The following is a 22,951-nucleotide window of genomic DNA, read 5'->3' as shown; positions in this document are numbered from 1 at the left end:
CCGTTTCTAACAAATATGTATTTGAGCCCTAGTGGACTGGAGAAAGAGAGCACTACCTCAGGCACTGCTTGGTATTTGAACTGTAGCTAAAGTCATCGTGTGAAAGATGAAGATATGCTGACGGCTTGCTAAATATGTGTCTTCCTCTTTGACCTGCACACAACACTTTCACTGTTCTTCACTCAGTGTCAGCCTTTTGGCAAAATGTGTTTCTGCTGTAAAATAAAGCTAATTTCTTCCAGCACAAGCCCAGAGTAAACATCTAATAGTCATACTACCAAATTTGCTAATCCAGATTAATACAAGTAGGATCCTAAAAATAGACTGTAATCCACAGTAATGGCAGATCAGGTAGTAGTAGCTGTGTGTCATGCATCACATCTTTATTTGGCCATCCACACCAACATATCGGCTATACATGGATTCTTCGAGAGCTAGGGATGAAGCATTTGATAAGGAAGTGGGGTCATTAGGGGACAGGTGTACCCAGACAGAAGGCTGGACGAGGCTGAATTTAAGGGATTGCAGGTGAGTGAGGCCAGAGAGCTTTCCATGTTAGGAGTTAGATTAGTGGTGTAATAGATGAAAGGTGTCCTGGAAGGAAGAGGCCGGAGCAAATGGTGGCTCAGGTCTAGGCATGACTGTGAGTTGTGTGTATAGCCTACAGTAAAAATCATTCATTTAACAGGTATTGGGAGATGAAAGAAGATGCATTTGGGCCTTGTGCCTTCTTCAGAGGGTGGAAAGGCTTTGAGAACAGGCACAGTTTAAATGTGAGGGTAACACCCATGTAGGAACTAGTTACTGTGCCACTGTTGAACTAGCTGATTTAGATTGATCTTGACAGACAGAGACAGTGAATGTCAGAATGTTAACAAGTTACTTTTGTATTGTCATTGTAACAGCATTGGTATGACAGATGCTGTAGCTGTAATAATGGTGGTAATCTTCTTTGACAACTTAGTTGGAAACAACAAATTAAGAAAAAAAAAATAATTACCTGAGGTTCATCATTCAATGTCTACAAATCCACTCTGTAAAAGTGTCATTTGGCAATCAAAGATGTAAGTTACCTACTGTCATAATTTGAGCTATCATTCACTTTGTAAGACTAGGTGTCAAAATGATGGGTATGTCATCTTGGAATGAAGCTCTTCAACTTTTGACTTTGGTTTCCTTAGAATGTGCTGAAAGTGACAGTGACAGTGAAAAGGGGGAATCCATCTTAACTGTCCTGTTGTGTTCCAGGAGGACAAATCCCAGAAAGAACAAAAAGGATTACATCTTTCACTGGCATGCTATGGCCCCTGAATTGAGGAGCGTCTGCACCAGTCCCTCGTAGCTGCTCGGGCGGATCTCAGTACACACTGGGGTGGGTTGAGCTGTACGTTGCTGCAGCAGGGATGATCACGTCCCACATGAACGGCTATGTGCAAGAGGACTCCGGTCCAGGCAACTGTTCGGGCCCCGGCCAGGCCAAGACCCACAGGGAGAGGGCCGTGGACTGTCCCGGGGAGGAAAGCAGCCTCGTCAAAGCCCCGCGCTGCAGCGCCCAGATGGAGAGGATCCAGCACTACCAGGAGGAGCTGAGGAAGAGGAGGGAGGAGGAGGGCCGGGCGAAGCACGACATCGACCCCAACGCCTCGCTGAGACTCAAGAAGCTGGCACAGAACCCCAAGGTGGGCATCGACAACCCCACCTTCGACGGGAAGGAGAAGGCCTCTGCCACCAAAGATACGCTCTCCCAGGATCCTGTAGCTGGTGAGTTCAGAGAAGGGGGGACAGGGGGAGGGGAGGGGTTGTGGGGGTCAAAGGGGGTGGGGAGGAGGAAGGGAGGTTGAAAAAGAAGAGGAGGGGTGCACAGAACTCAGAGAAGAATAGGGAGTTGGGAAGTTTCACAGCAATTCAGTGAAACAAAGGAGTCAGAATAATCACTATTGAGGGGGGGAGCAGAGGGCATTAGTGGAGGAGGGTAGTGTGTTTTAAGGGCTGTCCACCTTTTGCACTTGTTAGTCTCCTGGTCCCAAGTCTGGACTGGAGAGTATGGAGCCCGGGAGTGGCCACAGGACAATAAAATATATACAATGTATTATATTAAGAGCATGAGATGGTATTGCATGCACATGAGATAGACCTCATGCCCTCATTTCGGTTCATTTCAGTGCACAAGATGCATATTGTTCCCACGTGTCCACATGTTAATGAAATGTGCAGACGTTTTTTAAAGCGAGTAGTTCCTGCAGTAAGTTTTAAACTGATTTCACTCAGCATAATTAGTTGAATTAATTTGATTGCATTGAGTTATTTTGTTTAATTATCCTGATATTTTGTTTGATATTAGTTGATTGAGGCTTTTGTTAAGGTATAATGGATGGATTTGTCATTTGACCATTTATGGCATTTGACCAAGTTAAGTCATTACCAATACCACAAGTACTTTTTCCTGCTATAGGACCGCCACTCCCTCATTATGCACAGGGGTTTGTTAATCATCTTGACATGATCTTTTAGGTGAAAAATCTAAGACTATGTTGAAATGCATGTAGCAAAGAACTTCCATTACTTACTTACATTTTTCTTTTGATCAATAAAATGTATAGTTTAATGGCAGGTATAAACATACATATCTTTGTACACACACACACACACACACACACACACACACACACACACACACACACACACACACACAGGCGCTTGTCACACATGCGCCGCCCCCCCAGGAGATCTATCCTCTGATAACATTAATCTATAAAGATAAGCTGTTTAAATCCATCCATGGAGTTATGGAGTGGTGTCCAAACTAGCCTTGGAGGGAGTGGTGAAGTGACCAGACCATTTGCCCCTGGTTGCTGTGGTAAATCCTGGACATCATTCTCTCATGCTTAACCAGGTAGTCCCATTGAGATTTATTGAGCTGTTTTGTTTTTTTTGTATTTCTTTTTATTTATATTAGACATGTGAGACACAGAGAGGGAGAGAGAGTAGGTGAGACACAGGAGAGAAAGTTCTGGTGGGATTTGATCCTAGGCCAGTGGGGGAGCACAAATATCCACTCGACTATATAGGCACAGGATTTTTATCATCCAGGATGCATTACTTGACACGTGTAGATGTAAACGTAAGGCTGCAGAGGGAGAATGTGGATGAAGTAATGCAGACAGCAGGCAAACAGAGACAAACAGCAGTGTAAACTCATACAATCCAATATTTATCTATTATCAGATCTCAAAAATCACATTGAGATGACAAGTGTAACCGTAGCCTCTGTCTCTGTCTTAGACCATGTCTTGTTCTCCCTCAATTTCCTGGCCCCTATCTTTTTGTCTTGTGTGTTTCTGTAACATTATCGTCTTTGTAATCTTCCTCCCTCTGCCTCTGCCTCTTTCTCAGAGCTGGAGGAGCTGCTGCAGGCTCTGAAGTGGGTGCAGCGCTGCCTGACTGATGCCCAGAGCCAGCAGGATGCGGAGCTGGTGCTGCAGCTCCTCACCAGGGAAGACTTCAGGAACGCCTACACCATCCACGGTGCTGTGGCCCAGCAGATGAGCCGAGTCGGCCCCACCTCGCCGCTCACCGCCCAGGCACAGGGCCTCTGCCAGGAGGTACGCCCTTATGCAGTAGCAGTGGAATATCATGGGATTTTTAGAGGTGTATTCCAGACAGAGAATTTGATAAATTATCTTGGGATGTCAGGGAAATCACTTTACAGGAATATACCAAGATGTATTTTGCAACTTGTTTCACACATTCACTGCATTAGATAGTGGGTTTCAGCTATTTTTCTCCACTGCAAGAAACCAGACTGCTTGTTCCCTTAGAACTTTTCTGAGCTGAAAAAGAACTAAAAAAAACAGGAAGAAGTTACATTTTTAGGAAATGGAAGCGCTCTTACTCAGCTATGGAAAGTCATGGAACAGTCACGGAAATTTACATCAGGGCCTCAGTGGAAACCCTGGTAGTGGTATAGCAGTATGGCAGTTTGAGCATGAAGGCATAGAGCACTCTGATTGTACTCACCAATTTGTGGGTTGGACACCGTTAGCCTGTGTTTACAAGTGCCTACGTGAGTGAAGCAACTCTTAGCTACTGGGACTGAACGATCTGAGCTGTGGAGTGAAATATTTTTGTTTGAGATGATGATTAATTCAACAAAGCAGCCCCACAAGCAGAATTGTGAAGTGCAAATTGTCACATGGTTAACAAGTGAAAACAAAAATGAGTGATTTGTGGGGCTGGATTCCGGCCGTGCATGAAAATTGAGTGAGCTGAGAAAAAGTGGAAAGAGGTGTAGGGTAGGTTGTTTTGGGAGGAGGAAGAAGGGAGGAGAATTAGGATAGCAGGATGAGGGGGAAGACAGGATAAGCTGATAGAGGAGTGTGAAAGGGAGATGCTCTGCATTTAGAGTGGACAGGAAAGGATAAGGAGGAAGGCGTGAAACAAAGCATAAATATGGGGGATTGGTATTCGGCTGTTTTGCGAATATAAAGTGCATCACATTGGTGTTTATTTGATTTCCCTGTCCACCAGCGGCTGGTTCCTCTTTCAATAACAGCTGACAGTGCTGTCTCCTGGGCCCCCGGTAGCGAGAGTGACAGAGAGAAGGAAACCATCTCAGCATTCACGTCTGAGTAGGTGTGAATCTGCCACACCTGACTCCCCCGTTGACAAAACACAAGCCAGTAGCTCTCTACCGAAGCAAAACGACAGTAATTGACTTGTGTCTCCTCAGAGCCGAGCCTCTGCAAGTCGAGTGCTCAAATGCAGCCTGTCATACAGAGCCCGGTGCTCGCAGAGAGACAGGAATTGTGATGTGTTTTGCTATGAATTGGGTAAAAGCACTATACATCTATGACAGGCTACTCCCACAATAGGCACTTCATTAGGATTAGTGTCAACTTCTGATCTGTGTAACATGAAAGAATGTAATACAGGCTTTTCAGCACAGTCAGACTGGTACAGTGTGATTTTTGCTGATGGCTAGATGTGTAAGAGTCAACCTTGTTTTGATGAACAGGCTGTTTTGAGCTGTGCAGAGTTCATTCACGGGGCACTGAGCAGCGCAGCTACAGAATTGCTATTCCAGTGTTGACAGTACCGGCAGTGGTTTCAAGATGGAGGGCCTCGGCGAGATGATCTCTTTTGCTTCACACACACAACACATGGCGTCTTCCATCCTGCGTACAGTAAATCAGCGTGTGCACTCGCCCACCGGGCACGGCTCCCGAAGCGCTTAACGAGGCGTAATAGTTTGAGCTGCAGTGTGTCTAAACTAAGTGGCTGTGCTGTGTGACACTGGGATTGGCCCTTGGGCAAGCTAATCTCCCAGCAGCCCTTGGGCTGGCAGAGCAGGACGGCACACCGCAGGAAGGAGGGCGGGATCTGGGCGGCCAGAAAAAGACACTCCAGCAGCTTACGGCGGCGTGGGCAGAGGAGCAGCACTTGCTAGGGGGGAGGGGAAAGTGCGTCACCTCGTTAGTGAGAGCTTCGATTAGTGTAATGGATGAACTAAGCTCTGAACAGGAGGCGAAGGAGAGGGAGAGTCAGAAGGACAGAGGCGAAGAAAGCACTCCAAAATGCCTTTACTATCACAATCCAATAAGCAACCCAGGCCAAATAACAACGCAACAACCAAAAGATAGGCATAAAACTGCGTCACTGCCCTCCTCATCCAAGTAAGAGAGTGAAGGAGAAGGACAAGGGGAAGACAAAACGAGAAGGGTGGAAGATCTGACAAGTCATGGATGGGAAGAGGCATGTAATGGGCTTTTGTTTAGATAGGTGCTTTCCAAGACAGGAAAGGAGAGTCTGTGTTGAGTCTACACTCATAGCCCTCCTGAAGTTGCTTAAAATACAGCACCTCAAGCGTTCACCTGTAAACACACACAAAGAAAATTAATTCTGTGTTTTGGATTGTGTGATTATTTTCCAAGTGCAACAGCCAGCACACAACAAGTCCCTTTACAGTAGAGTGAATACGGGGCGCTTTCCTGTCTGGAGTGTGAAACCCCACTGTGACTTATTAGAGAGTAGCCAACTACAGTGTGTGTGTGTGTGTGTGTGTGTGTGTGTGTGTGTGTGTGTGTGTGTGTGTGTGTGTGTGTGTGTGTGTGTGTGTGTGTGTGTGTGTGTTGTGTGTTCTTGAGACTCTGTGAGAATCCAAAATCGTATCTTCTTTTTTCTATCTGGTTTGTTACTGGAGTTAGCCAGCAACAGGATTGTTAGGATGTGTTTTGACTTTAGGACAGGGGTGTTTACAGTTTAGTGTGCAGCCTTCATATAATTACACATTGGCACAACTTTCATCTGGTGGTGAAGTGTTAATGTCAATGAAATGCTAACACTTAAACCCATAGTGACGAGGCAAATACAGGCTACCACACCAAAGCAAGGAAAACGAGTGTGGGAAGTTGGTTTGCACCAAACGGATCATCTTGCTTCACTCTGCCCTCTTCCTGCTATTATCTCATACACAGTCCACCAATCAATCCATTAATGTACTGTATTTTTTTAAATAACACATTTTGCAAAAGGACTGTATTTAATACACTATAATAGCTGGAGAACAATAACAAAAACAAGACATAAAAGCATACCATTGTTTAAAAAATGTTCCTTTTCTTTGGTTTCTTTGGATGTCTTCAAGTTTTAAATTGAATTATCTAAATTCAGGGCCTTAAAATTAGTTAAAAATGTCTAAATGTTGCCTTTGAGTCAGATTTTTTTATCTTTACTCTTCAGGTTTATTTTTGGAGTGAAATGTGTCTTATATTTAGTTTGAATTGCCATTAAAATGGTCTTAAGAAGTCTCAAGTTTAACCGGCAGAAACCTGTAGTCACCCTGTGTCTACTGCTTAGTGGCAGTCATACAGCTTACCTCATCGTATCACTGTCTGTCTGTGTTTCTGTCCAGGTACAGAAGATCCTCCAGTCCAGCCAACAGAAGGAGGGTTTGGAGCTCAAGGCCCTGCTCACCAATCCTCATCTCCAGGTCAGATGTCAGCTTCTCTGGCAGCAGGGACCAAACCCCAACTCCCCTAGACCCATATTAAGACCTTAAGACAACACCAGAGTGTCTTAGCCATCACCTTATAGGCCAACTATATTTGTTTGATTGCTAAACTGATGCTGGAATACTGGAAACATAATGAATGTAATACTCTGTTGATCCTCATAGGGTAATCCTCTTTTCTCTTGCTACCCTCCACAGGGAGGTCAGAGGTCAGGGGTCAGATACAGAACAGCAGCCTTTGAGCTGGTAGGGATTCAGTATTTTGATCAAGGACGCTTCAGCAGGGTGGATGCTGGTTGCATGGGTGCTTTAACTTGGATCCTCCAGTTGGAGGATAGTCTCCCTACTCACTACGCCACCCTGCTGCCTTCTAATAGACTCTGTTGGAAGTAATGGCAGAACAAATGGTCCATTACTCTACCATGATATAGTATACATCAGGAGAGAGTGACAGATGGAGAGAGAGCAGGCACTTTATCAAGGAGGTCATAAGGTCATGTTATCTTAGTGCCCCTTGAGCTGGCAGGGATTCAGTGTCTTACTCAGGGACACTTGATCAGGGCCGATGCTTGCTTGAGCCCAGGTCTGTCAGTTGAAGGTTTCATTAACCTCCAGGCCAACCTGCCGTTCCATAACAGCATCCCTTGATACACAAGGATTTAGGCAAACTCTATTAAAATTTAGACTGAGTGTAGAAAATATTAGGAATACTGGCTCTTTCCATGAAATGGACTTGGTGAATACAGATGTAACTGTAACTGTTTATTTATTTTATCTATTATTTCCATTTTGTTATGAAAGGGTGATGTGGGAAATGGGGAGAAGATAGTTTAAAGTGGTTTTTAGACCTTGAAAGAATTAAAACATTATGTAAAGGTTTGTGTAATTAAACATTAGGAAGGAGGCCCAATATCTGTCCTGTAACCCCTAATCTTCACTTGTGAGCAAGATCAGTGTCAAATCCAGCTTCCACTCAGAGCTCAGACATGTAATTGCTGGTGTGTCTATGTCTCTTTGTCCACTTGTTTGGACAGCTAGCGTGCTCCGAGTTGACTTCAACTCAGTCTGAATTAGCTGTGACCTTTTATTAATGATCTTACGGCACTCTGCCCAGGCTGCTGTTGGCACAGCTGACTAACTGGACTCTTAAGAGCTTCCTCCTTATATGTTCCACTTGCTCTGTCATTGGGGAAACGATTAGACACATCACAGGGAGGAGCACGCCACTCCTACAGCTGTGTAAGGAATTGCAGTATAAAAACCCTTTTCATTCCACAGAAAATTTTATGTGACAAACTCGCACAGGAGTCAAAATACAAATTGATTTGGTGTATCCTGTATGAAAGCTTGAACAGTGGAAACCCCAATGTGTAAGGAAAAGGAACCCACTTGATTTTGGTTAAATTCTGCAACTGAGCAATTACTCAATGGGGCTTGTTCTGACTGTACTTGTATCTTAACATTTACAACCAGACATTCACATTGCATTGTGAAGTGGCTTCAAATGATAATGCTGTACATTCAGCAGCATAAGATTCAGTAATTCTAGAAACAACATAATCACACTATCAGAATTTTAGATTATACCACATAGTCTTTAAGCTCTGGTGTCTCTTACTTGTCTTAGTCAAAAACCCCCTAACTTTTAATCAGCAACTTGTCAAAACCATCTGTCAGGGAGTCCCGCTAAGCACTCTGTCATCCTCTATTAGAGAGGCAGCTAGGTGAGAGGAGGCCCCAGGTGGACGGCTCTGGTGTGATTTCTACTGCGGGGGGTCCTGACACGGGCGCCCCGGGGGTCCGGTGATTCACCCACGTGACCGTGTGAACTGCCAATCCTCCGTTGGCCCGTTAACCCTTCCACAGAGTCGGATCCAATTAGCCAGCGGAGGCGGTGTGATGGGAGCTTGCCTCGCGGCACAGAGAGTGGGAGTGGATTATCTCTGCGGTTCCTGTGCGTGGAACCTGGCCCTCCCCTCTGGCCCCAGGCGACTGACCCTGTAGTAGGTACAGGTAAACAACCGCACACCCCAAAACCAGTGGGGGACAGGTGCAAGGGTGAGAGGGGTAGAAACCCCTTAAGTCCACCCTGCTTCCCCTGCCTGTTTTCTAGGGCACAGTTTCCTCGTCAGCGCGAGCAGGGAAGCCAAAGGTGTTTGATGATTGATGGCAGTGGATCCTGACTCCTAAATGCAGGGGGAGATTAAGACGGATTGTGTGTATGCCAAAGCTTAGCCCAGCCTCCGCTCCCTCAGGTCCCCCCTGCTACAGGATAGAGAAACTAATTTGGGCCGACGGTTATTAATTGCGGGGTACAGAGCGTAGTACGGAGCGAAGTAATCTTTGTATTATTTCTGGCTTAGAGGTGGAGTTTGCTGACTGCTCTCGTTAAACAGACCGGGGGTGGGTTGGCTTTTGGTAGCAGGTGCATGTTTAAGCGAGGGGATTTGGAAACTTGTTTGGTATCGCCCCTCTTTCATCATTTTACACCAACTCGTGCATACCAATTGACGAATGTGTGTTGTGATATAAACCATGCAGAATCTGACTAAAACTGAATTCTACCATTAGAAGATTTATGATCCCTTTCTTTTCATGCAAACAATAGCTGTTACACAAGCCAAAAGCTGTGTAAACAGAATCACAAGCCACTCACCTATTGCCATTGCCTCACTGTGCCTCTTCCATTATTCTTGTCTGTGTTTGTTTCTGTCCATTATGTGTTTGTACAATTTCTGTATGTATGTGTGTACATGTCTGTGTGTATGGTGTGTGTGTTGCTGTGTTTTTGTGGCAGGCCCTGATGCAGGCCCATGACAGTGTGGCAGTGCAGGAAATGGCAGAAGTGGAGAATGCAACCCAGTATCTGGGAGAGACAGTTAAACTGGTGCGGCTGGAGAAGACTCGCGACACTCCACTGGTGAGACACATGGACATGTGTGTGTGTGTACATGTGTGCTTATATATGTATATACAGTATCTATATCTATTTGCATATCCATGTGTATACTATACTGTATGTACTGTATATCTTTATGTATCTATAGTCTTTTATGTGTTTATTTGTATAGTCATGATAACTATATTGGATTTGGTCATTGGGGCTCCAGACTGATCCCCTGCCACCGATTTTTTTAATATATGGAATATATGAAATGTGAAGATCAAAGCAATGTTTCACACCCATTTCACTTAAAGCAATTTGATTAACATCCAGTTGAATATATACAGAACATATTTATCAGCTTTCAAATTTAAAACACTTAATTTGTAGATTTAACTATGCTGTCTCTCATTGTACAGTCATACAAGGCTTTATAAACACTAGATAGAACCATCAGTGTGACTTAGAAATATTTGGTCCTCATGAGTATTAGCAAAATTGGTCAGATCTCATACTGGCCATTATAGCTCTTGTATTATAACTAAGAGGGAAATTCTGTTGAGCAGCATCCATATGGAGACATCATCATCTGATTTGTGTGTGTGTGTGTGTGTGTGTGTGTGTGTGTGGTGCGTGTGGCCATCAGGGTGCGACAGTGCGTAACGACGTGGACAGCGTGGTGGTGAGTCGCGTGGTGAAAGGCGGGGCAGCAGAGCGGAGCGGCCTCCTCACTGAGGGGGACGAGATCCTGGAGATCAACGGGATTCCCGTCCGCGGGAAACACGTCAACGACGTCCACGACTTACTGGTGACAGAGCGGTGGCTCCCATAGTGAACAGGGGTTCTCAAAGTGGGGTCCAAGGACTTACAGCGGTCCTTGAGGGGGTTTCAGGGGGTCCCCAGCAAAATAAGGAATAGTTTAATTTCACTATAGTTTAATTAATAAGAAATTACCTGTTATAGGGTATCTGCAGGTACTTAAAATGTCTGGAAAAGTCTTAAATTATAATAGTATAATAAATGTGTTGGGGGCTGTGGCAGAAAAATGTTTGAGAACCCCTGGTAAAGACAAGTAGCACAGTCGCCGTACATCATTATATACATTCATTTAGGGAGGGAAAGTGACAACTAACACCGCTGCTGGTTGCATTCATTCCTGAGAAAATTCCCATTTATTTTACCGTTGCCAAATACAGGCGTGATTTGTCACGAATCCTGGAGCAGTTGTTTTTGAATAGTCGAGGTTAGAACTATAACCAACTATAACCAACATTAAAGTTCATTGCAGTAAAACACTGTAAAAACTCAGTGTCATTTTTATCAGCCCATAGGTAAATACAGCCAATAAAAGAGGATTGTTTTATATGGAAATTTAATCCCTGTCATGTTTAATTCATTTCACTCTGTAATATAATTTTGTATTCAATTCCCTGTGGAGAAGTCGAGGCGTTTCTCAGTGAGCATGAACACAGCCACCAGAGGGTGACAGGATGACTTTCCCTCCACTATAAAACCATGTGTGATGTGATCTTCTGTTTCTCCTCTCCTCTACAGCAACAAATGCATGGCACCCTGACCTTCCTCCTCATCCCAAGCTCTCAGACTAAATCTCCCCCACACAGACAGACTGTGGTAAGTCTCTCTAATGATGTGGGTGTGCGTACAGGAGTGCGTGTCTGCATGCATGCGACGCCAACCTTGACATTGTAAACCCCGTCCTCAGATGCATGTGCGAGCCTACTTCGACTACGACCCCTCCGACGACCCCTTCGTGCCGTGTCGGGAGCTGGGCCTGTCCTTCCAGAAGGGTGACATCCTCCACGTCATCAGCCAGGACGACCCCAGCTGGTGGCAGGCCTACAGGGACGGGGACGAGGACAACCAGCCGCTCGCTGGACTCATTCCAGGTGCGGATCAAACCTGGGTCGAATATTAAATATACGGTTTATTGTTTCACAAGGACAGATACGGCCACAAGGACATATTGCTAGCAAATGCCTGTATTGTTTTACAGTGTGTTAGATACTTTCCAATACCTATCCTGGGTGTGTGCAGGCTGGGAGACATATAGATAGGGGTCAGGTGCCCTTGCTCACAGGTACTTTGGCAGTAATAGGCATTGTAAGCACCAGCAACATTTTGACTTCTTAGCCTTTTCCCTGATCAACCTGCTGCCCTTCTGTAGTATTTGGAAATAATTCAAAGGAAAGTAGTTGAAAGTTGTTTGTGACTAACAACTTACCTGGCACTAAATGAACTATCCTGGCAGTAAATACCACCCATCTGGCATGCCAAGCAGATTAAAACAAACGCCTAAGAATTATTCGTGATTACTCTTTGATCCAAGCCTGGTGTGGCTGGAGGAAACTGAGTTTCAGCATGTGGCTGGGTTAGGGTTAGTTCCTTGTTCCTCAGGTCTGGAAAGTCTGGAAGGGGGTCTAGGAAAGTTTAGGACTTGCACAAAAAGAAAAAAAAGTTTTGATATATACTTGATACACACACAACTACATGTGTGATGTGGTTATAGAATCACTGTCATTTCTGCCATGAGTAATTGTAAGGATTGGAGGAGTAATTGGAGGAATAATTTTTGGTCACTGAGTGTAGTGGCTCAGTTGATTTTGTCCCTCTAGTATCATTTTATTACACACATCTACATACATTTTATTGAACACCAGTCAAAATGTTCAGATCCATTCCAGAAAATATCTTGAAAACGTATGGAATGTTAAAATGGAACATGTGTAGGATTTGTCTATTTACAGTGTTGGTCGACTGATCAGCCTCTCCTCGCTTTTCCGTTTCCCAGGGAAGAGCTTCCAGCAACAAAGAGAGACCTTGAAGAAAACTATGACAGACAGGAGTCGGGAGCACCAAGGTAAGAGGATAATGTCGAAACACGCACACAAGCACACACACAGAAACACAGACACACACACACACATGAAAAAAATAAGTGATATAATTTGCAAACTCAAACATTTTGCATCCACGCTGACTCACACAAAAATAGAATTCACAGTGTCTAGAGTGTCGTAACAAAGTGAAATGATAATCCCCCTTTTAAAGCTAAATCCTTTCCGCTTGTCGTTGCTCCAGGGAAGCTTTGGTATGTAAAGAAGAACAAGAAACAGAGGAAGAAGAACCCGTATAACTTTAACAAAAACACTGGTAAGACTCTTTCACACTTTTCCTTTTCTCTCTGTCTCTCAGCAGCAGCTTAAAGGTCGGAGAAGTGGGTTTGTGGCCAGAAGGTAGCTGGTTTGAGTATCCACAATGCAATGCACTCCCCTCCCTCAAACACCTGTCTAGCTCTCTCGGTGCTGGCAGCTCATTATCTGTCTCTGATAATGAGTTGATAAGCTTCTCTGTCGTCAGTATTAACCGCGCTCTCTAGCTGGAGTTGACAAGTCTTGTCGTTCTCACAGCAGCTTGGCCAGACTCGGTGTGTCACAAGTCAGATTAGTCCTGTCTCCGCAGACAGGATCAACTGAGGCAGAAACAGGTGCCCAGCAGGTGCCTAAATACCTTGGGGTGTTATTGGTTCACACACACACACACACACACACACACACACACTGCACTGGTGGAGCTGCTGAGGGACTAACAGTAGAGGACTATGGTTGTACTGGGCAGCTCCCAGGGATGAATGTGTGTAACTGTATGAATATGAAGCAGGGCGGTGCTGAAAAAGAGCATGCGTGCACAGCAAAACTTACACACACAAGAATAGTGATATAATTTAATGTGATACTTAATTGATCCCCAAAGGAGAAATCTCTGTTCTCTTGCCTCTCCTCCACAGAGAGGTCAGAGGTCAGGGTCAGCTACAGTAGGGGTTCAGCGTCTTGCTCAGGGACACTTCAGCAGGACATTAACCCCTCTCAAATTCTCTTATCAGACTACGATGACATCCTGACCTACGAGGAGATGGCCCTCTACCACCAGCCGGCCAATCGTAAGCGTCCCATCGCTCTGGTTAGTCCTCCAAACAGCGGGCAGGATGATCTGCGGCGGAGGCTGCTGTCCATTGAACCGGACAAGTTTGCCGGTGCCGTGCCACGTAAGTCCACTCATGGCATGGTGTTGAGTCATGGCAGTGTCAAATACTCATCAACAATTGAAGATTTCAGATGTGGAACTGTGGAACTCTGGTTCAGAACTTCTATGTATTTGCGATTCAATAAAGAAACCAAATCATTTGTCTGCTTTCCTCAAGTTTTACAGCCTTTAGATAGTGAGAATTGAGTCATCAGTCAACGTAAAAAGGACTAATATGGTTCTTGTGCCAATACAGTACAATAATAGATTGTAGTAGCTGGGCATAAAGTCAAATTTAACTTCTCTTGTCCCTTTCATGACTCAGACACGACCAGGAACCCGAGGATACACGAGCGGAATGGGCGCGAGTACCATTTCGTGAGCCGGGCTACCTTTGAAGCCGACCTGGCAGCAGGGAAGTTCATCGAGTCGGGGGAATACGAGAAGAACCTGTACGGCACCAGCACCGACTCGGTCCGACACGTCATCAACTCCGGACGCATCTGCCTGCTCTGCCTGCACACCAGGGTAGGACAGAACAAAGGAAACCTTAACCTTAACTACCATTCATAACTGAAATCGCATAGTTTTCAGAGTCAATAAGGGTGATAAGGATGATTGTTAGTCCCTCTTTCTTCTCTGCTTTGGTCTTTCCTTCCACTTGATGTGCATCTCCCTGTGCTTCCTCCTGTCAGTCGCTGCGGGTGTTGAGGTCCTCCAACCTCAAGCCCTATGTCATCTTCATCGCTCCGCCTTCTCAGGAACGACTACGCACCCTGCTGGCCGCAGAGGGAAAAACACCAAAGGTACCTCATGTGCCATGTCAACACACAATGAGGCTTTTAATTCTAATGTCTAATAGAATGCAGTCATCTTAGAAATTAGTAACCCATCTCTGACCTTCTTGGCTCCCTAAATCAACACCCTGTTTTGTGTCTCCAGCCCGAGGAGCTGAAGGAGGTCATCGAAAAGGCCCGCGAGATGGAGCAGGAGTTCGGCTACCTCTTCGACGCGGCCATCGTGAACATGGATCCGGACACAGCTTTCCACGAGCTGCGCCGGCTGATAGAGAAGCTGGACACTGAGCCACAGTGGGTGCCCACCTCCTGGCTGTGCTAGAGGTCAGAGGGACTCACCCCGGGGTGCCTCAGGGCAGGAGGAGAGGAGATAAAAGAACAAAGCAAAGAGTTCCTGGAGGCACGGACAATGGTAACTTGTCACTGGAGGTTCACTCACGCAAAATGCTCATTCTCCTCGTTTGCAGAGGAGGTGACCATTACCACATGTTGCAGGGATGGACTCAAGTTTCTTACGTTTCTTTTTGTTGGTGTTTGTCTTTGTGGGTGATTTTTTTTTCTCTTTGTTTTATGAAGGTTCTTGTTAATGTTACAGTTTTATGCAAAGTCATTTAACCAAAGAATTAGAAACAGTATTTCTATCCTAATCTTAATAGTTATTTATAATTGTAAATATATATTTTCTAGACACAAAGGTAAAATATTTTATTGTAACATTTTGTTTGCATGATAAACAAAGCAATACGTTTAACTGGAAGTATGTCTCAATTTTCATATAGCTTACTGATAATGCAATAAACCAAGAACTCCTTTGCGTACCAACCTTGTGCTTAAAGTGGCTGCAATACAACTTCCATTCAGAAACACCAAAGAAAATCTGCTGTAATCTGCAGTGTTTTGTGGCTCTTCCTCTACACCAATTTCAGTATTATTTTGTGTTGTCCATGTTGCTACATGTATGCTGTGATAACAACATACCTCAGTTTGTTTCTAGCTGCCTGTCATCACATAGCATACAGTGAAATACTGCAACACGTGTGTTTTTTCCATTGTTCTATGGACTGGACATCATATCACTTAGGATCCAACACATACTGTAATTGTTTCCTTGCTGGGTTCTTATCAATTCATATGCACAAAAACAGTGTTAATAAAATCTGATACTTATGTGAACGACTTGTATGTATTGACGTATTGTGGCAAATGCTAGAAATTCATATATTAATAAGGAAATCTTTAGTTATAAACCAGTTAATATTGTTTTTTAAACATGAATCTATTAATTCAACACTTGCAATCACCTCACTAAAACTAATGTGTTAAATGTAGCATTCTGGTGTAAGATGGCTGCCATTCCTCACCTAGCTGTGTTCCCAAAACGCTTGGATGAAATGCTTTTCAGCACAATGCAAGAAGCAAATCTGATCACAGCAGTCTATCTCACACTCTGAACTAAAAGCTCTGGCATTTATAAATGAATCAAGGCAAGGGTTGTATATTTAGGTTAACTTTATTTGGATGAGGTGTTGGGCCTTGTGGACTTGCACACCAAGTTTTACAACAGGATCACATTGGGGGTTGTGGTGCAATGGGAATCGTCCCCCTCTAATGAGGTGACAACAACCCCGTGATATAAGGTTCAGCACTGAGACGGGCCTCCACAACACAGACTCACACACTCTGGGAAATCTACAACCACCTTCGATGACTGCACAGCCTGACAGCATGCAATGGCTCTGAGCGCTGCGATGAAACAGAAAATATTTACAACCTCATCCAATCACACGGAATGCGTCACACAGTTCACTTCCAAACCATGTGTAAATGTACCTATATTATCTGTTAAGTATTCAAGTGGCAGCTCATTAGTGAGCCGACGGCCACGCTTGATGATACTTCGGTTCTTTACAGTGATAAATCTGGAATATTCCAATACTGAAAATAACATAACAAATCATCACAAACATGTACACAAAAAAAACATTTTTTTCCCCCATCTGCACGAGAAGACATCGACACGGCCTGAGAGGCACCGAATAAATAGGATGATGTGGGACGTGGGCGACGGGGCCTGAGGAGCCCGTCACTCAAACAGCAGGTCCTCGTCCGTCTCCTCCGTCAGCATGTTGGCCGGCTCGGCGATGGGGCCCAGCTTGGCCAGGCGCGCCGCGATCTCCTTTTCTGTCCTCTCTCTCAGCTGCTTCTTCTTCTCTTGGATCTTCTTCAGCCTGCAGGGGGGGGGGGGGGGGGGGATGTTTCAAGTGGCAGGAACCAAATTTTTGACCAAAAACAAATGCCGCTAAAAGGTGAAATACCACAGAATTGACATCTCACCTGTAGAACTCCTCTCGTTCTCTCTCATCCAGCTCTGTGATGATGTAGGTGAGGGTGCGCTCAATCCGAGGGATGATCACTGCAAAGCGGGAGAAACGGGAATTCAACTACAATATCACTGTTGTGGCTCTTCTTCTCCTAAGTTCTTTGAGCGAAGGGCAACAATCTGATGTGTAAACAAACGCAAAGTGAGCTCACCATGCTCGATGGCGTTCACACGGCGGTTGGTGATCTTTATGGCTTCATCCAGAGTGACAAAGGAAGTCTGTCGACACAAAGTGAGCCTCAGGTTATAATATCTGTCAGTAGAGTGTTTTCACAGTTTACAAATGTTTGATATGTTTTCCTACAGAGATACATGAATGCACGAATCAACCTCGACATATTTGCAGCAGCGCCCCCTACCTGTAAGGAGGCCAACTCCACTAGCAGCTCAACCGCTTTGGCATAGTTCCTCTTCAACCTGGAGAGCTGCTCTCCTCCCCTAGCCAGACCAGTGAGCTCATAACCTGACACACACACACACACACACAGCGAGCAGCTCAGCGAGGAACGGGAACTCATTCACTATTCACTGGTTACATTAACAGGTGGTGTGTATTCATAGGAAACAGCCGACTTACTGTCCCCGCCTTCTTGGTAGTGCTCAAACACAGGTAGAGTGACACCTAAAAGAAAAAAAAGAAAGAAAAAGAGACATATAAGAACTCAAACACTCAGTTATTCTAAAAGTGAGAGGACGACATCGTTGAAGCTGACCTGCCACATTGTCCTTCTTGGCTCGGACCTTCACCTGGGCCTTGTTGACATTCTGGATTACAGTGGTGCTGCGGAAATAATTACAGGTGTGAATTACAGAGACCAAACCAAACAAGGCATCCAGTGCTACGATTCGGATTCTCTTACCTGAAGTCCCCGGCGGCAAATTTGGCCTCAGCCAAAGAGAAGGCCGCCTCTCTCATCACCTCTCCCATCAGGGTCTTCGTCTGGAGGAGGAGGAGGGGGGGAGGGAGAATGGGAGGTCAGAGATAAGAAGACAAAGTCCACCTTTAGCATATCATTCTGGCTGATGAGAGAAACACAGTGCAAGTCAATCATCCCTCAGTTTCAACGCACTTCGATAATCTTGCGGAGGATCTGGCGGAAGCGCATGGACAGGGCATCGGCCTTCTTCTTGAGCAGGTTGCGGCCGGTCTGCGCCCCTTTCAGCCGGGCCTTCATGATGGTCTGAGCCCTGGAACCCCCAAAACACAACACACAGGCTTCAACACAGCTGCCATGATTAGATCAATTAAAATGATTAGGCCTAGTAGACACATAACTCCACTTATCAGCAGACTAAATTACAAGACAAATGTCAGAGTGTCAGTATTTGTTATAAATCATCCCAGCCTATACAGAATTAGCTGCAGACGTGCATCACATTGCTGTGACAGCTCACACTTGGATCATGTTGGAAGGCATCACATGACAGGAGGACTCTTCCTCTTTAGTGGTCTAGGAACAGCAATCTGGTACCGTTACAGATTAGGATTCGCCTTGATCCACCATGCAAAGCAAGACTGTGCTGCCTTCATATGAGGTTAATTAAACACCCCAGCTTCTGCAGATGTGAACCACAACTGACTCTGAGAAGCTAACATGCAATACATTAAGATAGTATAGATATTAGTTGGCTAACGTTGCCTTGCAAGCTGCACCAGGTTAGCAACTAGCAAAAAAGCTGCTTACATTCTGGAGGGGAATACGTCGATCCTGTCTTTTGCTGACATCTTGTCCTTTGGTCGAAGATAGCGCTCTAGTCTTCAGTTCCCTTTTCTCCAATAGATATCGATACGTTGGCTTTTATCCCAACTAGTGACTCTGTATTTCTTACAGAAGACAGTTGTTATTCTACATGGAGGATTGGAAGCATATATCGAGCTGATGGTCGTGATCTTGTGCGAGTCCGTCTCTGTAGTGATCAGCTGGTCTCTGGTCATGTGACTCTCGTTTCCCCCCCCCTAGTGAACGCGCTTTACGCATGCGCGTGTCAAACACGTCTGATCTCTTCCGGGTCGAAAAATTAACACACCGATGAATGTGAGCTAGCGGGCCTAATTTTTTTTTTTAAAAACACCAAAGGAAAATATCGGACATTTGAACATTTCCAATACAGAACATTCCAGTGTATCGTTCTGTAACCATATGACACAGGTGAGACGCTTACATGGGGTCTTATCGGTGAAGCAGCTGTTTGCCGGGGAGTGGTTAACAGATTAGGCTACTAGCTAGCCGCTAGCCACGGCAGTGCATGTGCCGCATGTGATGTGGGGACCAGCCCTGCAAACGGTCTGTGTTACCAGCTAGCTAGCTAACGATAGCCAAAGTAGCGTTTTTTTGTTCTTAACGGCAATTATTGTGTTGTGTTATCTATTGTGAAACCAGTTAAATTCGCTGTCACTGCATTTCAGTGTGGCTAGGCTTTTCGGCGTCCTTCTATTCGTCAATTTTCGTTACTGGCTCTTACTAGCAAGGGGGCTTTAATTCATCTGCATTGCATCATAGCATTCACTGGCATAACTATGAAATAACATTGTCTATCCATTGCCAGTGCCTACATTGCCAGCTCACATAATGCTGCTTGCCCCCCCGGCTGTTATTTTGGGGACATTTTCCAGGCTGAGCTGAGTCATTCGACCTGTTTAACACTCTCACCCCGTCACTTTCAACCTGGGTTCTAGCCGGTGCCAAAGTTTGTCTGGTTCACTTTTATTTGACCCACGTCTCTCTCTGTCTGTGTTCGCAGCGATGCCGGGGCTCAGCTGTCGATTTTACCAGCACCGGTTCCCAGAGGTGGAGGACGTGGTGATGGTGAACGTGCGGTCCATCGCTGAGATGGGCGCCTACGTCAGCCTGCTGGAGTACAATAACATCGAGGGCATGATCCTCCTGAGCGAGCTGTCACGTCGACGTATCCGCTCCATCAACAAGCTCATCCGCATAGGCCGCAACGAGTGTGTGGTGGTCATCCGAGTAGACAAAGAGAAGGGTAAGCCCGGGCAGCCACGCACTGACCACCAGGGAGGAGAGTCAATGGGGTCGGGGACTAGGCCTGCCTGTATGGGGGCACACAGGACAGGGAAACCTTTTTTGGTTGCAGCTAGATTCACTGACTGAATAAGCCCTCCAAATGTTAGTTGGTTACTTGCCAAAGTGGCTGATAGAGTAACCAGCCAGGCAGAACTTATCAGTATTTTGTGGCTGGTGTTAACATCCCACCCTAGAAGCATGATACTTCAGTACTACTGCAGAATCATGATACCAGACCCTTGCAATTCCTGATACCAAAGATTCTGCATAGCCATCCTTAGTCAATGTTTTATCCTTTTGATCGTAGCATGACTGTATGAAAAAGGCATCCCAGTGTTCAAACTTACAAGGATATAATGACAACATAAACTAGTAAAAGAGGTGGTCAACTTGTCATTATGTGCTATTAAATGGTTCCATTACTTGGTCTGATATGTTCACATGGATACAAGGTGAACGTTGAAATATTGTCACAAACCTGCTGGCACATCAACATTGAGATTCTGCCCTGTGAGGATACATTTGTCCTAAAATAGTATGATAATAACAGCCTATGTAGTTGGCTTTGGAAAAATCTCACTGCATGTCTTTAATACTTCCATCTCTCTCTCCAGGATACATTGATTTATCAAAAAGAAGAGTTTCACCAGAGGAGGCCATCAAGTGTGAAGATAAATTCACCAAATCTAAAACTGTAAGTCCAACTGTCCCAAAGGATTAGTGCATTTTTAGTGTGCGTTTTTGATGGGGGTGACTGCTGTCTCGCTTATTAAACTTTAACAGTTTTTTGTCAGTTGTCATTTGCATTAGTGTCAGTTGCATTAGTGGACGCACTGAGCTGATGTGTGTGGCGTTGTGGTTGCAGGTGTACAGCATCCTCCGACACGTGGCCGAGGTGCTGGATTACAGTAAGGATGAGCAGCTAGAGAGCCTGTTCCAGCGCACCGCCTGGGTCTTCGATGAGAAATACAAGCGACCAGGATATGGAGCCTACGATGTCTTCAAACAGGCTGTATCGTAAGTGCTCGTTTCTGACAGTGCACATTTATGTGAGGTTAAGGAGAAAAAACAGTCAAAACTCAAAGAAATTGGCCAAGGGTTTAATTCCAAGTTACTTGAAATTCATCTTTCAGTAGTTCATATTTATACATGATTCAGTCCTTAAAAATGTTAAGATTTGGTAGGTAAAGCTGTTATTATTTGGGAATGAAACCATCCCCGATGCTCTCCGATGGAATTCAGCTCTCTTTTCTGAGATCGTTTTTCCCCCTTCTCCCCCACAGAGATCCCTCCATCCTCGACGGGTTGGACCTGACGGAGGAAGAGAGGAACGTGCTGATCGACAACATCAACAGGCGACTCACTCCACAGGCCGTCAAAATCAGAGCAGGTAATAGAATATACCGTAACTGTAGATTTCACATAAACATTTTAACATTATTCCTTCTAATTACATCATGATGGCATGTCAGTTGGACTGTAACTAGGAAGTGACACGTTCAAGATGTAACCTACGATTCCAATTCCCGCTTGTCTTTTGCCCGTCCCGCCTGTAGACATTGAAGTGGCGTGCTACGGGTATGAGGGCATCGATGCCGTGAAGGAGGCTCTGAGGGCCGGGCTCAACTGCTCCACAGAGGCCATGCCTATCAAGGTGAGATTCTCCCATCAACCCCCATCAGTCGCATGTTGGTACACTGGCACTGACATGCAACATTTGTTACATCTGTTGTCTTTGTGTGGCTTCAACCTTTGCGCTCCATTGTATTCGATGCTTGTAATATTGGCAATTCCCAGATGTAAGCGTAACCCACTGTTGCACTTGTTATAAGTTGTTCTGGGTAAGAGCAGCTAAATGCCTGAAATGCAGTTTAAATGTCAGTGTAGTCGAGTCACCAAACCTCGAGTCCAAGTCCTCAGTGTTTGAATCAGTGTCCAAGTCCGAGTCACTAAGGTCATGTCTGAGTAACCAGTTTAGTTCAAATAATCTATGCAAGAACAAATTTAAAAGAACCCATACAAATTTACATCTGTCACATTTAAAAATTAGTTTATTAGTTAAAATGGTAATAAGTTGTGGATTTTAGTCATTTCATTTGTTTTTCAGTTTGTGTTCTGAAACAAAAAAATGAACAAGCAAATTTGAAAATTATAACATAAAGCTATTGTATTTTAAAAATGTGTGTACTATACCTTTTTGTAATTACTTAAATTATAGATTTTTCCATATAGATTCAGTTTTTTCCACTATTCATCCACATTCATCACTTGACCAGGGACACTCTCACTCCAAGGTCACCGATATGCTACATCATCCTATCAGTTTCATAGCCCAGGTCTCATGTAGGCCTATATTGTTAACCAACCAGACGATCGGGTACAAAATGAAGGTAATGCTGAAAAGACATGTAGCCACGTAGAGTCGGACACAAGCGCTACAACACGGGTAAATGTGGCAAAGGCCGGTGTGTAGTCAGCATGTAACCCCTGTGGTGCTGTGCCTGATAGATCAACCTGATCGCCCCCCCACGCTACGTGATGACCACGACCACTCTGGAGCGCACAGAGGGCCTGTCCGTGCTCAACCAGGCCATGGCTGCTATCAAGGAGAGGATTGAGGAGAAGAGGGGCGTCTTCAACATCCAGATGGAGGTGAGCACATGCAAGAGTGAAAGCCTCACCCATCCCTTTATGTGCAACATCATTTTTGTTTTTTTTCCAATCGCAATTTATCGTCTCTTGGGGCTAGATGTTTTCTTACGTCACTTATATATTTATGACATTTTTCTCCCATACCGCTGTAAACATCAAGAG

General features: G+C 44.9%; 3 protein-coding genes across 3 annotated transcripts; 2 read left to right on the top strand and 1 right to left on the bottom strand.

The window, feature by feature from the left end:
- Positions 1 to 1,403: 1,403 nt before the first annotated feature.
- Positions 1,404 to 15,849, top strand: LOC139648476 (protein PALS1-like). Its single transcript, XM_071524612.1, has 13 exons — positions 1,404 to 1,761; positions 3,394 to 3,602; positions 6,911 to 6,988; positions 9,807 to 9,929; positions 10,540 to 10,701; positions 11,448 to 11,525; positions 11,617 to 11,800; positions 12,703 to 12,771; positions 12,993 to 13,064; positions 13,795 to 13,956; positions 14,260 to 14,462; positions 14,630 to 14,740; positions 14,877 to 15,849. The coding sequence occupies exons 1-13, from the start codon at positions 1,404 to 1,406 to the stop codon at positions 15,051 to 15,053; spliced, it is 1,986 nt and encodes a 661-aa protein (XP_071380713.1). The 3' UTR covers positions 15,054 to 15,849.
- A 386-nt stretch (positions 15,850 to 16,235) lies between these two features.
- On the bottom strand, positions 16,236 to 19,058 carry LOC139648475 (V-type proton ATPase subunit D). The gene is made up of 9 exons (XM_071524611.1): positions 18,797 to 19,058; positions 18,182 to 18,299; positions 17,972 to 18,051; positions 17,825 to 17,892; positions 17,689 to 17,733; positions 17,471 to 17,574; positions 17,264 to 17,330; positions 17,066 to 17,144; positions 16,236 to 16,959 (listed from the first exon to the last, which is right to left on the bottom strand). Exons 1-9 carry the CDS (start codon positions 18,835 to 18,837, stop codon positions 16,815 to 16,817), a joined length of 747 nt encoding a protein of 248 aa, XP_071380712.1. The 5' UTR covers positions 18,838 to 19,058; the 3' UTR covers positions 16,236 to 16,814.
- Positions 19,059 to 19,121: 63 nt separating this feature from the next.
- Positions 19,122 to 22,789, top strand: LOC139648474 (eukaryotic translation initiation factor 2 subunit 1-like; the record flags this gene model as incomplete). Its single annotated transcript, XM_071524610.1, has 7 exons — positions 19,122 to 19,261; positions 19,854 to 20,096; positions 20,752 to 20,831; positions 21,003 to 21,154; positions 21,421 to 21,527; positions 21,694 to 21,791; positions 22,646 to 22,789. Coding segments are annotated over exons 2-7 (822 nt in total), but the record flags the coding sequence as incomplete, so codon positions are not given.
- Positions 22,790 to 22,951: the final 162 nt, after the last annotated feature.

The sequence above is a fragment of the Centroberyx affinis genome, unplaced genomic scaffold, assembly GCF_046629955.1.
Source record: "Centroberyx affinis isolate AG114_WGS23_722 - 3 ecotype Tasmania unplaced genomic scaffold, CSIRO-AGI_Caff_v1 ptg001207l_1, whole genome shotgun sequence".
Taxonomy (NCBI): domain Eukaryota; kingdom Metazoa; phylum Chordata; class Actinopteri; order Beryciformes; family Berycidae; genus Centroberyx; species Centroberyx affinis.
Note: the sequence above shows the minus strand (reverse complement) of the source record. Positions and strands in the feature narration are given on the sequence as shown.